Genomic DNA, 15,197 nt, shown 5'->3' on the forward strand with positions numbered 1-15,197 from the left:
TTTTTAGGCTTAACATTGGTAAATGAAGCGCGTCCTTTTGTTTATTCTTAACGTAACATCCCATATTGGTTAGGTAATTTCACTTGCATTCAAGTGGTGTTCACGTTGAAGCGTCGGTTGGGTTACTACATGTTCCATACGTACATCCCAACGTGTCTAATCGTCATTATGTCATGGATCTCATTCTGGATCAAACCGGAAGCGGTTCCAGCCCGGGTGACATTGTGCGTCACTAGTCTCTTGACGTTGTCGACGCAACACGCGCAGTCGCAAAAGGCCCTGCCTCCAGTTTCCTACATCAAGGCCATCGACATCTTCATGTCCTCGTGCACTGTCTTTGTCTTCGCTTCCCTGATGGAGTACGCCCTGGTCAACATACTGATGGGTGAGATGGAAGAAATGGACTTGGCTAAAAAGGGGGCCAGGAGTGCCATTCTCGCCGCTAAAATCACAGTCAGTAATTAATATCTCGGGTACCGCCATGATATCTATATAATGTTCTTGACCTTTTGACCCTTAGGAGAGTGGAGGTATTCCAAACGGTACAAAAACTCGAATCATAGGCACAAACGCCCAACAAAGACGAGAACGCGCGATAGCTGTCGATAAATTTTCGCGAATAACTTTTCCAGTCTCCTTCCTGGTTTTAAATGCCGTTTATTGGCTAATGTATATAGACATGGGGGACTAAAAATTGACCTTGAACTTCTTCAAAAAACAATTGCGCGCGACTTGAACTTGGCGCGAGAGATAATTTAATATATGCGGTGCCTATTTCTACATTAATTAATTTAATTATAAATATAAATAAATATAAACAAAACATTATATATATATATCCGCACGGCGCACTTCTTTGCGACCTGCTTTCGAATTATTAAAAATAAACAAACAAACTTAAATGACATAATAACCATAAGTAATAACTATAGGAATAGTTATAAAAAAACTTGTTAGAAAACAAATACTTATATTAAAATTTGATATACTTATAACTATTATGTCACTTAAAGTATGTTCTTGAAAAAAAAAACAATATGGCGTCCCTTTTTTAAGATCATGTATATCATATTTATAATTACTATGAACGGAATAAATTAAGAAGAAAAAAATGTATGTAACTTTGAATCAAACTAATTTCAAAGAATTTTAAATGAAAGAAAAAAATATATATTGGAAACGTTTCAATGAAATTTTGGGTCTAGCAATCTGTTACATTTTTTCACACTCTTTCTCTCTCTGTCTCTCTCTATTGAAATGGGGTAAGTGCCCCACGGGGGGAAAGTAAAAAAGGGGGGAATTTACCAAATTGATCCAGAGGAAAAAAATTAGTATAAAAAAATTGAATAGGGGGATTTCGATTCACAAATTGGCAAAGAAATTCAACAATGAATCAGAATTTTTTCCATTCCTTCCTTTTTAATTTAAAATAGAGTTTATTTTTTTTCTGGTTAAATATTGTTAACTTGATGGAAAAAAAATAAGATATATAGTCTTTAAGCGTCTTAGTTTCACCCAAATGTACATTCCTTTCTAATTTAAAATAGGTTTCTTGTTAATTATTGTTAATTTGATGGTATAAATAAGATTTATTATAGTCTTTAGCGTCTTAGTTTCTCCCTAATGTACATTACCACTTAAAGAGACCAAGGCGCTTAACGACTATATATTTTATTCCACGTTATATTATATTACCCTTAAAAAAATTATATTGGCATTAATGGGAACTATTAAACTTAATAAATTGGGAAGTCTTTTTAAAAACCAAATTAAAAATAAATCGTTAAATGTTGTTAATAATTTTTAACAGCTTAAAATATATCAAACTATACGGGACATACGTTTCGGAGAGTTTTTGTCACAGGTAATGGCAGTAATTCCTTTCGTAAACCCTGTACAGGCCCATTGTAAATAATTATATAAATAAATAATTACAATTATATTAATGTAATTAAATAAATACGTTATAATAAAATATTAAAAATATATATATACCATTCTTTTCAACCCTTTATGTCTAATTGAGTGTAAAAAACACTTCTTTATAATAATAGGCTTACAAAAAAACATCAAAAAAACGACAACAGAAAATTCCCACGCTCGTAACACTAGAGCCGCAAAAGCTTTTCGGGCCAGCTAGCACGGAATTTCAATGCCTCAGTGGGTTTAAGAAGAAAAAAAAATATAATACCGTACTATAAACTTAAGTTAGAAAAGCTCATCTTTCATTCAAAGAGAGTTTCAGCTTAACCAAAAGGATACAAAAGAAGAAGAAAAACTTAAAACTTGGAGGCGTGAAGAAAATTCCTTTAAAACACTCGGGGGCGCATAAGCGTCAAAAAAAATAGAAAAAATATTTTAGGGCATTTTCGTTTTTGTTATTTTTTTCAGTATCCCTCCATAGGGATTAACGTGGGATGGAAGAAGATGGAGAGAAAGTTATTTTTTCTTCCCAGAATTAAGATGAGTTCTGGCATCAAGTTTCCCTTTTTGTCAATAGATAGTAATAACTTCAAGTGTTTAGTATGGTTTTAAAGGGAGAAGTGGGGGGCTATAACAGACTCAAATGACTACCGTGTATCAGAGTACTGGCGTCGCAAGTAGGCGCGAGTAAAACCAGAGTACTGGCGTCCCAAGTAGGCGCGAGTAAAACCAGAGTACTGGCGTCCCAAGTAGGCGCGAGTAAAACCAGAGTACTGGCGTCCCAAGTAGGCGCGAGTAAAACCAGAGTACTGGCGTCCCAAGTAGGCGCGAGTAAAACCAGAGTACTGGCGTCCCAAGTAGGCGCGAGTAAAACCAGAGTACTGGCGTCCCAAGTAGGCGCGAGTAAAACCAGAGTACTGGCGTCCCAAGTAGGCGCGAGTAAAACCAGAGTACTGGCGTCCCAAGTAGGCGCGAGTAAAACCAGAGTGCTGGCGTCCCAAGTAGGCGCGAGTAAAACCAGAGTACTGGCGTCCCAAGTAGGTGCGAGTAAAACCAGAGTACTGGCGTCTCAAGTAGGTGCGAGTAAAACCAGAGTACTGGCGTCCCAAGTAGGTGCGAGTAAAACCAGAGTACTGGCGTCCCAAGTAGGTGCGAGTAAAACCAGAGTACTGGCGTCCAAAATTGGTGTTTTAATCTGTTAATGGGCAAGGAATAAAGGCCACGTCTTTTAACTTTCTTAATTACTCCAAGGTTTAATTGATATAAGCCTAAGCATTAAGTATCGTTGAAATGGTAAGAAAATGCACTGCAACATACTCAAAGGATTTCCCCGTATCTCTTATAGAACCAGGGCTATGACCCTCCAAAACGGGATCTACGACAATTCGGAGAATGACAATTTGGAGAACGACAACTCGGAGCACGACAACTGGGTGAAAGACAGTTCGGTGAAAGCGACAATTGGGGGAAAGACAATTGGGTGAATCCGACAATTGGGGGAATGACAATTCGGCGAAAGCGACAACTGGGTGAAAGACAATTCGGAGAGTAGGACAACTGGCGGAACGACAATTAGGTGAATTGTACTTCTTGCTTACCGAAAGAATAACGCAGTTTTTTCACCTTAAAAAATTATTAAATGCAGGAGTGTCATTAAGGTGTCAGACATTAGTAATGATTGTCTACCATTGGGTCGAATCCCATTGGATCGAATGTCTTGTTCGACCGAATCCCATTAGACCGAATACCGCAATTTGGGCGGTTTTCCAATCATGAATTTTCCTTTCATTCCTATTTTCAATTGATTTTCTAATTAAACTTCTTGATATTAAAGCAAATAATATTTATGTTCACCAATAACATTCTTCAATAAATTTTGGTATTAATTTTCATTGTTGGAAATTGTCTAACCTAAACAAACCAAACCTAACATAACAGTAATGTTTTGGAAAAGGCAAATTATTTAAGAAGTCAATGAAGCTAAACATCAATATTTTGTAAAAGGCGTAACATTGTTAAATGAATTATAAAATATGAAATATTACTAACCTAACCTCACCTAACCAAACCAAACCAAACCAAACCTAACCTAACATAACAGTAATGTTTGGAAAAGGCAAATTATTTAAGAAGTCAATGAAGCTAAACATCAAAATTTTGGAAAAGGCGTAACATTGTTAAATAAATTATAAAATATTACTAACCTAACCTAACCTAACCTAACCAAACCAAACCAAACCAAATCTAACATAACAGTAACTTGGCCCATTAGTTTTGAAAGTAATTTCAATTATTTTAACTTATTGTATTAACTACAATAAAAAAATTATTATATTGTTCCTCTATTCGTGAAAAACTGAGTTATTCTTTCGGTAAACAAGGAGTACAATTCACCTAATTGTCGTTCCGCCAGTTGTCCTACTCTCCGAATTGTCTTTCACCCAGTTGTCGCTTTCACCGAATTGTCATTCCCCCAATTGTCGGATTCACCCAATCGTCTTTCACCCAATTGTCGCGTTCACCGAATTGTCTTTCACCCAGTTGTCGTGCTCCGAGTTGTCGTTCTCCAAATTGTCATTCTCCGAATTGTCGTGATCCCTCCAAAACGGTACATGTCAATACGATAATAAGAAAAGGGTTAGGGGTCAATTTCGCTTATTTGCTTAATTACTCGAGTCCTGATTGATGTAACCCCCAGTATTTAGTATCATTGGAAAGGGCAGAAATAACCCTATGACCTATTCAAAGGATTTCCTTGTGCCTCTTACAAAACCAGAGTTAATCCAATCAGAAAATTGATCAAAAGTGTCTTATACGGGGACTAGCTGTAATTGTAAAGGAGCTGCGTATATACTTAACGTTCAATACTCGTAATCATCCAAGAAGAGTCTAATCCATAACTATACCCAGAATCATTAGGAAGGATGCATTGGTTCGAGACTTGGGTGAAACCCAAACACAAGAGATGGCCAAAACTCCTTATATACAGGACCAATATTCTATCTATAAGATGTTCATACCAGCTTGGGAGGTAATTGGGCAAAACGAGCCCAGTTCTCCTCGAGAGATCCAGCTGCGTGGATTGCGGATCGATTGAAATCGACTATAACTCATAGCTTTGGTCGTCGGTTGTAATTACAACATACTTTACAAGCATCATCCGCGGTAAATATAAACTTTCGAGCTTTAAACCTAAAACCTACCATAATAATACTGGGATTTCATATCAAGTTGAAATACAGCAGCGATAATCCAAGGGACATTCCAATCATTTCAAGTAAGTTTTAATCTTCAAGGTTCGTACAACTTTTCGGAAAACCGATTTCAATGACATTACCAGGGTATTCCCATGTATGTCCCTGATATTTCCAAGTATTTTCCCCTATATGTAACTTATATTTCCAAGTATTTTCCCATATATATAACCGACATTTCCAAGTATTTTCCCATATATATAACCGACATTTCCAAGTATTTTCCCATATATATATATAACCGACATTTCCAATATATATAACCGGTTTTTTTCCCCAAATATTTCCCTGCCATTTCTATTTCTTTTCCCATATATCTCCAGGTGCAATTGAGGCCACCTCGTAACAGCAGGAGTTATTTTTCGAGCAATAACTTAAGTTTTTTGTTGTTGTTGAAGCAACCTCTTCAGAGCAAACTTACAAATTTCCCTGAATTCCACAAAAATTATATATTTCCCTGAGTTTTCCCTTAATTTTTAATCAACAATTTACTTCCCTGACATTTCCAGGTTTATATGAACCTTGCTTGCTACGTCAATAATAAATATAAAAATAAATAACACATTTTTTAATCAACAACCCCTATAAGTTTGCTTCGCCCTTGAATTAGTGTATTGCGGGTAAAACATTTCTACAGGCGCCGATAGGAATATCGTGGGCCAATTTCCCCCTTAATTTTGGCTTCCCTAAAATGCCAACAACTTATGTCCCTGACATTTAGCCGGTTTAGGCGCCCTTAAAAACCCGGCAAGGCCAAGTAGCTTAGCTTATTGCAAATTTTATTAAAATCATTATTTTAAAGCTAATTGAAGTCGAAAAAACAAAATCGGCGCACTTTTCTTTGAAGAAATAAATATTCAACATCCCTTCTATCCGATTCCCTTTTAACCACTTAAACCCTTTGAACTTTAATCTTATTGACTTTCATCTTAAATACAATTTCGAGGAAATTCGCTTAAATATTATTACTTTGTATTAAATTTAAATTCATTAACCATTAAATTTCTCGCAAACTGAAATAAATTCGAAACAGAGCTTCGCGAACGTGAACGAAGGTACAATACGTTAATCTCCGTGGAATTTAGACATATTCCGAAAATAAAAAGCACAGGATAATGCTATTGTAAACCCTAATACCCTTAAGAGCATTTCCCTCTTTGAAATACACCGCGATAAAAACAAAATGAAACGAAAAAGCCTTCAATTTTTAAATATAAAAATCCGAATATTTCACGAAATTTTATAAATGATCCCAACTTTGCCAAGGTCAAAACTACAGAGCCAAAACATTTTTTAAGAAGAGTTTCAGAGTTACTTTGCCTTAATTATCCATTATCTAATGATATTCATCCATCAGGGCAGGAGATAATCAACTCTTATGTCTTAATAAATAATGTATAAAAAATCTTTTAAAATTTTTGAAGGGAACCTCTAACTTAATCCAAGAGAAAACCGAACCTTATTTATTAAAGGTCAAGTCTAATTTAAATCGCAAAAATTTGAACACGTCTAGTACTTAGTATAAGTATCATAAGTTTACCTTCTAGAACGTTAGATATATCAAAAAGATATTTTTCAATCCCTCAAAACAAAATCAAATCAAATTTCACGCTACCGGAAGTTTACTTTCGCTCCCTGTGACGTAGAAGGCGAAAAGTATGCAAGAACTATAAGACTAAGGCTTAGGCCTAATCTTGAGCCTAGTTTGAAACTTCCTTACGTATTTATGACGTAGAAAGCTGAAAGAATATAATTCTAGCGCATTTCGAATATCACAATAGATTTTTTGGTGAATCGGTTCTTGCAAACATTTAAAAAATTTATATCTTGGTTTTTAAAATACTTTGTATCTTGGTGAAATATTAACGGATTTCAACGAAACTTGCTTTATTTCGAAGAGAAAAATACTGCCTACCTCATTAAATTAAATTTTATTTTAAAAAATTGCATTTTAAATAAGACTCGCCCATTAAATAATTCACAAAAAAAAAAATAAAAACATCACAAAAGTTGTTAACATCGCGCAAGAAAATATTTTGGGGGGAATTAAGAGGAAATGTCAAAATGTGGTTGTGATGGAGGGAGGTAGCGGCACCATCATCTCAAAAGATTAATTAGCAAGAGACAAAAGTAATTAATTATATTTTAGCTTAAGACGTATTAACTATGGAGCTATTTTGATCGGAGAAAGAAAGAAAGAAGGAAGAAAAAGAAAAGCCAAAATCTTAATTTCCCCTAGATTTAACGATGCTTAAATGATACGTACATAGGAGTGTTACCAGAAGTGAGATAAGACCAGAAGTACTGAGCTAACCAAATTCTTCACTCGGCGAAAGTGAATATTCTTGATAACCCAAGAACGGTTGGCCCTCTAGTAGCGGTTTCTGAATTTTCCCTCCAAAACGTGAGACGCTCGCGGTGGTAGACGGCCGAACTAGATTCAAGGAGCCGCGTCCGTGTTCGGCCGCTTTAGGTTGAGGGGAAGGGGGTAGGAAATGTTTTTGGAACTCGACCAATTTTTTTCTCAGTAGTGTAGGCGCGTGGGAAGCGGCATAAAATCCTCAAATTTGTTCACTAGTGCCAGGATCTACTATCAATGCTAGAGCCCTTCACTTCTAGTCTCATCTCACTTCTGGTGTTACTTAAAAGAGTCAACCAACCCTTTGAGTGTGTGTGGGAGGAATACTACTAATTAATCCTACTACATTCTTAAGGGCGACGTACGTTAAATTCCTCCTTGACATTAATGAGTTTTCAAAAGGGTACAAGCTAAGCCTCGTCAGTGAGAAAGATAAAGTGAGAGAGGGACTAATCACCCGGTTGACAATATGTTACTAGCCCCTCGAAAGTGTCAACGAGTCAAGATAAGTGGCTGATACGTAATTAAAGTCGTGATGGCTTGATTTTGGTGGTACTGATAAGTTTTGGATAAAATATATCCTAAACCTAAAACCAGCGCTGTGTCATAAGATTTAAAGATAAACTTTTAAATTTTGCGTAAACAGATGGGTGGTAAATAGAGTTCATAAACAAAATTGAAATAGCACAGGGTGTTTCTGAGCTAAGTATGTCGGAAACTAAGGCGGATGTTCTTTGGGAGGCGATTTCGAGTCGAAAATGTAGCTTCTATGACATTTTGCCTTGAGGGTCATCGTTTTCAAGTTATAATTGGAGTATTTTGCGGACGGCCCCTTCAATTTAATTAAGAAACTGAAAGATAATCCTAATATAATTAAGGGGTCGTGCATAAAACACTCAATATTTAACTTGAAAACGATGGCCCGGACGGCAAAAAGTCATAGAAGTTACATTTTCGACTCAAAGAAGCGCTCTGAAATTCTGAATTTAAAAATAAAATTCACATGAAAAGATGCGTTATTCCGTACATAACCGAGTGTCGTACTCGTAACCTTGGGGAAACACTGGCCTGAAAGGAAGCTATATACACATTTTCCATTTGCCGATTAGCAAATCATCGCCTCGCACCACGTGTTTTAATCTATATTTCTTTCCACGTTACTCTAAAAAAACCGTAAAACTAACTTATTCTAACTTCCAACTTCAAAACGTAAATATTTATAATCAAAATACCCCAGAAAAAAAATCTTTTAAAATAAACGTAAAACGGTTTCGGAATATAAATAACCTCTTTCCAATTTCGAACTCGATCCCAAATTTCTTCGAAAAACGTTCGAGAATTTATAAGGATTTCTCGTACAATTCGCCAGGGTTTAAAATCTTGTAAGAATAAACATTGGTGTAAAATGCATTTCAAATCAAGTGGCCCGAAAAAAAAAATAATCAATCATCGCTTTGAGTCACCTTACTTCGCTTCAGTTTCGTTTATAATAAAGCAAGGTGGTTTATATAACCAAAAGTCACATATTCACTATACAGGGTGTTTCTGATAAGTCTGCCATAAATTAAAAGGTGTGTTCTCAGGGTCAAACTGAGCGGAAAGTGTCTCAAAGAACATGGATGTGGTCTACAACATTTAGTTACAGAGATATGGGCTCCCAAACAATGATTGGCCCCTAAAACAATTAACGAAATAGTCACACATAAGCAGTAATTAGCCTTACTTTTCCAGCGTACGCCCACACCTCCTCATTTAATAGTACACTTCGGCTATAAATGAAGACCCAATAACGTTCTTAGATTGAAGACTACTGAAGTCTGGTACATTTGCCTCCACCAGGGGGCCAATAAATGATTGGAAGCCCATATCTCCATAACTAAATATTGTAGACCCCATCCATGATCTTTGACACTCACTTTCCATTCAGTTTGACCCAAAGAACGCAGCACCCTTTTAAATTATGGCAGACTTATAAGAAACTTCCTGTACATACTCTACTTGGCGGGAAAACACGTGTCTAAAAAGTGAGCGAACAAGCAAGCCATTTTTGCATTAACCTAATTGGTTTCATTTTAACTTTGATATTAATCAAAGTATAACCTTTGAAGATAATCAGGCTTAGTGCACCATCCTTCGTATGATCAAGATCAAGGCGATGCAAATAAATAATTCTAAAGAAGGTGTTCCTGCACCTTGGGATGACTAAGATATCCACATCCCCTTTCAAATTACGCCATATCAAAGTTTTGATAGCAAGCTTTAGCTTTCACCGCGTGTTTCTCTCAAAGTTTTCGGGACAACAACTTTAGTAAGATTTTCTCTCCAACCATTCATCTAAGAAACTTAAAATAGCTAGGCTTCTTTCAAGCACGTTTCTTCAGCTTAGCTTTCTTACGATATATGACGGCATGTGTTTTTCCCGCCAAACGCCATATGCCTTCTTGATACAAAATTTACTTCGAACTCGTTTCTTCAGAAAACGGGGAGAGTTTGAGATCACCTCGTTATTTTTAGATGGCGAGGGCCTATTTACGTTTATTCCTATGTACAACAACCAATCAGGTAAGGCGAAAAGGGGAAAATAACCCGCATAAACATCGTGAAAGAAAAAGTTCAAAGGTCGAAAGGAAACCTACGAAATACTCATATTTATTTGGAATAATTAACTAGATAATTATTCCTTAACTTTCCCTAAGGAAAATGATTCCATATAATCAATTTAAATGACTAGTACATAAATTAATTAGGTTGTTAAATGGCAAGTCTCACGTAAAGCGAAACTTTTTTAGCTATGCAATTAAACACGTCTATTACTTAGTACGTATCAATAGACAAATAATTTTTCAAAAATTTCAAACTCATAAAATCGTTAGATATACCAAATAGAAATTTCGCGATACCGGAAGTTAATGCCTCAGGGTTCATACAACTTTTGACAAAACTGATTTCCCGGAGTTTTCCAAGTTTTTTCCCCATACATTTCCCAGTTTTCCAGGCTTTTACCCATATATGGAGCAATAAAAACGGGAGTGGTTTATGTTATAGTTGAAGCATCTTACTTAGCTAGGATATAAAGCGCTGTAATAATGATAGCTTACCGATCATTCACTTTACAAGTTTCAGACTTATCCACACTGTACAATCTATGCTATATTTATTATGGGCGGGGCTTCGATGTCTGACGTCATTAATAACCAAATAACGTAAAACGCACAGGGACGTAACAAAGTGAGCGACAAAAACACACATAATAAAACGGGTACTTACATTTTAACGAGGATCGAATCCAAAGATGGTGAAAAATGTCACACACACAAAAACGCGCACAAACCGATGCTAAAGTATCACGCGAAAAGTTCACAAAGCTAAACTTGCTTTTAAAAACTAACCGCGACGCGACTTGAAGTGTAAATTTTTTTAACAGTTTGGGAAACCGATTTACGCACTTTGACGTTCAATAGAAAGTTCACGATAGACAATTTGTAGGTTTTGAACCTCCCTCAGGTTGGACCGTAATAAACTTGATCGACCTCTATTTACTCCAATTAAAATGTTTCAAGGTGGCATGACCACTTGACTTTCAGATGTGCACGTTAAAGGGAAAGGGACTATGGGTCGCTGTGCTTTGACCTGAAAGTTTGTTAATGCGCTCGCAACATTTTGGTAGTGCTCGCTAGTTACAATTGGCCTTGCGGATTAGGGTCAGGGACTATGGGACGCAGCGCACTGACCTGACAGCTGGGAAAGGGACTATGGGACGCAGCGCTCTGACCTGACAGCTGGGAAAGGGACTATGGGACGCAGCGCTCTGACCTGACAGCTGGGAAAGGGACTATGGGACGCAGCGCACTGACCTGACAGCTGGGAAAGGGACTATGGGACGCAGCGCACTGACCTGACAGCTGGGAAAGGAACTATGGGACGCAGCGCTCTGACCTTTAAGTTTGCTTATTCGCGCGCCAACTATGTACTCACCCACTATTTTTCACCGTAATTCGAATTCAAATGTAACCGCACCACAAAAGTCAAAGTTCACACAAAGTTTAAGCAACCCGATAGAAAATAGTACCGCGAAAAACAAACGCGTTCGGGAACCACAGTGACGTCATTTTATATGTTTAGAATAGTACAGTTTGGTTCCCGCGATCCTCCATGCAGCTCGGTCGTGCACTAGACCGCCCAAATCTTGCTCCCTCGCTGATGGCCAAACGTGGCCCTTCGAAGAAATGTCCATCGTGACGTCATTCAGTCAAAAACAAGACCTGAAATTAAAATTAATTACTTAATTTTAGCTAATCATGAGTATAATAATTACAGTAAACTAAAATAAGGCTTACGCTAAGGCCTAACCTTGTACACACAATGTTCTTGCTAAGCCTAGTTTGAAACTTTAAATTAAAGCGCGCGACTCGCGAGAGCTGGCGCGTGAGCCAACCTCTTACGTAATTACAGGGGAAAAGAAAATAATTCGCACGTGTTTCGAATATCACACAATCGACTTTTGAATGAAACAAGTTTCTAAAATTATTTAAAAAAAAATTTGTATCTAGGTGAAATCTTAACCGATTTTAACGAAATTTTTCTTAAAAATACATTTTATACGAGACTCTCCCTTTAAACAGCGTCTTCGCCTGTAATTAACTTAAGGAACAGCCTATATATACATTTAACATAAGGAAGATTAAATAAGTACATTGTAATTTGTCATAAATGCAAAACAAATTCGCCAAAAAAAAAATAAAATACTTGTTGAATAAGAAAATTTGTCAAAAACTTACTCATTTTGTCCCTGCTGTTCAGTTGTTGTAAAGCTAGAAAGCTAGCGGTTCTCTTCATTTTGTTTTCCTGCAAAACGTCACTTTGTCTACGCAGCAAATATGGCGCGGGATGGAGACTCTTGTCGTGTATCTTGTCAAGTTTTCTTATTGGTTGAATTCGTTTCCGTCTTATGGGAAATCGCAAACTGCACTGGCTCTCCACTTGGTTGTTTGGTTGGTCCTTTTCGGTAGTCCGGCGGTGTCTGCATGGCTGGGAATTATTTATTTGACCCTTGAGTCCACAAAGCGTGGTTAGTAGCCAAGGCACCAAAAAAAAACACCATCTTTCTCTCTCTCTTTTTCTTAGAGTCGGAGATGTTGAAATGGTGTCTTAACGAACGATTCTCTGGAGTAATCTCCGTAAATGGTCCATTCCCCAAGTTACGAAATCGCCGTCATGGTCAACTTTACCGAATGAAATCCATCATCTAAAATAAAAAAAAAATAATAATGATAGTATTAAGAATTAATTAGATTCTAACATAAGTTCATAGGAATTATTTCGTATTGTAACAGAAGATTGGGTTTTTGACTCCATCAACGCTATGGCTATTCAAACTGAACGTTTTTACTATCCTAATTAATCTAATTTATGTTTTTAATTATGTAATTTAAGAATATTAATAAATAATTAAATTTATCTAATCTTCGTTATTTTAACTATCATTCCATATTTGCATAAGATACTTTCCATGAGTTTGTCAGTGGTTACAAACTGGAGCTTGTCATGAAGTGATTGAAGTAGGTCATAGATTCGAGGTAAAGCGAGGCCTGGCCGCCTGGGGCATGAGGCGCTGTCAAAGGCTTAACAGACTATATAGGAAGATGAAGTCCTGCAAAATTAACCACCTACTGTAGGACTTCAATTCTAACTTGTCGTTCTCGAACTAGATCTTATAGTAAGTCTCTAGCATTACGAAGTACAGATAGTGTCATACTTATGAAATATATCTTACAAATTTTTCCCACGCTTGCCGTTCAACCTTTTATGACTTACTCATATATCATGGGAAGAAATAAGTGTGCATGCACGGGTAGAGCAAAATATGGAGCTTTAGGACCATTTTCCAAGTGTTAGAAATGAAAATTCGGTGGTAAATTACCATCGTGGTAATTTACCAGCGTAAATTACCACCGTAATTACCAGGGTAATTACCGTTTTCGTAATTTACCCGAGAAAATCGTAAATTACAGTTACCCTGGTAAATTACCGTGTAAATTACCATGGTAATTTACCGATTTAAAACCCTAGGCCTGGGGCATGAGGCGCTGTCAAAGGCTTAGCACAGACTATATAGGAAGATGAAGTCCTGCAAAATTAACCACCTAGTGTAGGACTTCAATTCTAACTTGTCGTTCTCGAACTAGATCTTAGTAAGTCTCTAGCATTACGAAGTACAGATAGTGTGATACTTATGAAACATATCTTACAAACTTATGGTTTTAACTATAGACTAATGGCACTTCGTGTCATTTTCTCATAGAGCATAACACACACACACTGGGGGCATTGCCATTAACCTATAGGAATAAGTATTATCAGTATAGAACTGGATTAAAACTTAAGCGCGCGCTATTACGTAACGAGATTTAGAAATTTACGCACGTGCCAGTATGTATTAGAATTAACCTTGCATTATGTAACTGGATTAGAATTTCAGCACGATTTTCGTAATATCCCATTATTATTTATTAGTACCACCAGAAGGGAATAAGAGAGAAGGGACAAACTTTATATCTCCATAATGCTTTACACTCGTAACAACAGTCTTACCAACCTCAAATCAACTACCCTTCACTGATTGGCTATCTAACTTCTGCCTTAGCTGTGACGTCACATAAAAAGGTGACGTCTCGGTTGACGAATATAAAGTAGTTTTGTTTACAACTTTACATTGAAGGAGATAAAAATGGCCGAATTTCATGTTGATAAACGAAATCAAGCTGTGCAATTAATTTAGATACACGGGTATTGAAAACATACCAAAATCAGATAATTTGAAGGTAATAAATAGATGAAAACTAATTATTCTGAATTAATATTAAAAAATACAAATTAGTTTCAATAAAATACAGCCCTAAGCCTTTGGAGAATGAAAATCTAGTAGACAAATGGGCCGATACCGCGGAGAACTTAAAGAACTATTTTTGCAGAAAATTGGCTAAAAGCTGTGTACTTGCGCAAAGTTTTCGCGGTTTTCTTGAGGTTGGTCGGACTCTCGTTACCATAGCAGGCTCTAATGTCTCCCTTCCCTCTTATTCCCTTCTGGTACCACGTGTTTGTAATTCCCGGATAAAATCCCTTTTATAATAATAATAAAAAAAAAGAAATTTAGAATAGATTTCCATGGTTATATTCCACATTCCAAATGTAATGTTCAATTTGCAAAACAGCTAGGCAGCGCGAGCGCGCCCAAATCCTCATTTCGTATTCAAATTGTCGCGTATAATACAAAACAAAACACGAAATAAATAGCTTTCTTTCGTTTCCTTGAAATTCACAAAGGGAGAAAGACTAAATTTACCAAAAAAAAAAAGGAGAAAAGACCAAATTTACCCTAAAAAAACCACAATAACTAAACAAATAAATAAATAAACAATAGGCTTATGTATTTATTTTAAAACTCCATTACAAGAGCCTTTTCTTTAAAAAATTAAAGAAAAAAAAAGACAAGAGAAATAAAAGCCCTCTTTTGGGATTTAAAACTCTATTGTCGAAGGATTTTCTAAAAAGTAACTCGTTCTAGGCCTAATTCAAAATAGGGTTGGAATTTAGAAAATAAACCTTGCAATACTATTTATAGTAAGCCTCGGTCAAAATAAATAGGTTAAAAAATATATCTT

The 15,197-nt window shown here is 36.4% G+C and overlaps 2 protein-coding genes across 6 annotated transcripts in view; one reads left to right on the plus strand and one right to left on the minus strand.

Moving 5' to 3' along the window:
* LOC149610138 (glycine receptor subunit alpha-2-like) overlaps window positions 1–775 on the plus strand; it is a 53,390-nt gene extending 52,615 nt beyond the window's left edge. For both annotated transcript variants that reach the window (XM_089858978.1, XM_089858979.1), the window contains exons 8-9: window positions 74–453; window positions 521–775. In XM_089858978.1, coding sequence (XP_089715104.1) covers window positions 74–453; window positions 521–691 — 551 coding nt within the window. In that variant the 3' untranslated portion in view covers window positions 692–775. The remainder of the gene's footprint in view (window positions 1–73; window positions 454–520) is intronic.
* LOC149610136 (glycine receptor subunit alpha-2-like) overlaps window positions 1–15,197 on the minus strand; it is a 157,682-nt gene that overhangs the window by 133,662 nt on the left and 8,823 nt on the right. For 2 of the 4 annotated variants that reach the window (XM_089858972.1, XM_089858974.1), the window contains 2 exons: window positions 12,315–12,781; window positions 10,804–11,798 (listed from right to left, as the gene is read on the minus strand). The gene's annotated coding sequence lies outside the window, so the exon portion shown is untranslated. The remainder of the gene's footprint in view (window positions 1–10,803; window positions 11,799–12,314; window positions 12,782–15,197) is intronic. The other 2 variants (XM_089858975.1, XM_089858973.1) reach the window with 2 other exon arrangements.

Source organism: Phalangium opilio, unplaced genomic scaffold, assembly GCF_054372755.1.
Source record: "Phalangium opilio isolate 3A_F unplaced genomic scaffold, DU_Popi_V2 ptg000329l_1, whole genome shotgun sequence".
In the NCBI taxonomy this organism is placed as follows: Eukaryota; Metazoa; Arthropoda; class Arachnida; order Opiliones; family Phalangiidae; genus Phalangium; species Phalangium opilio.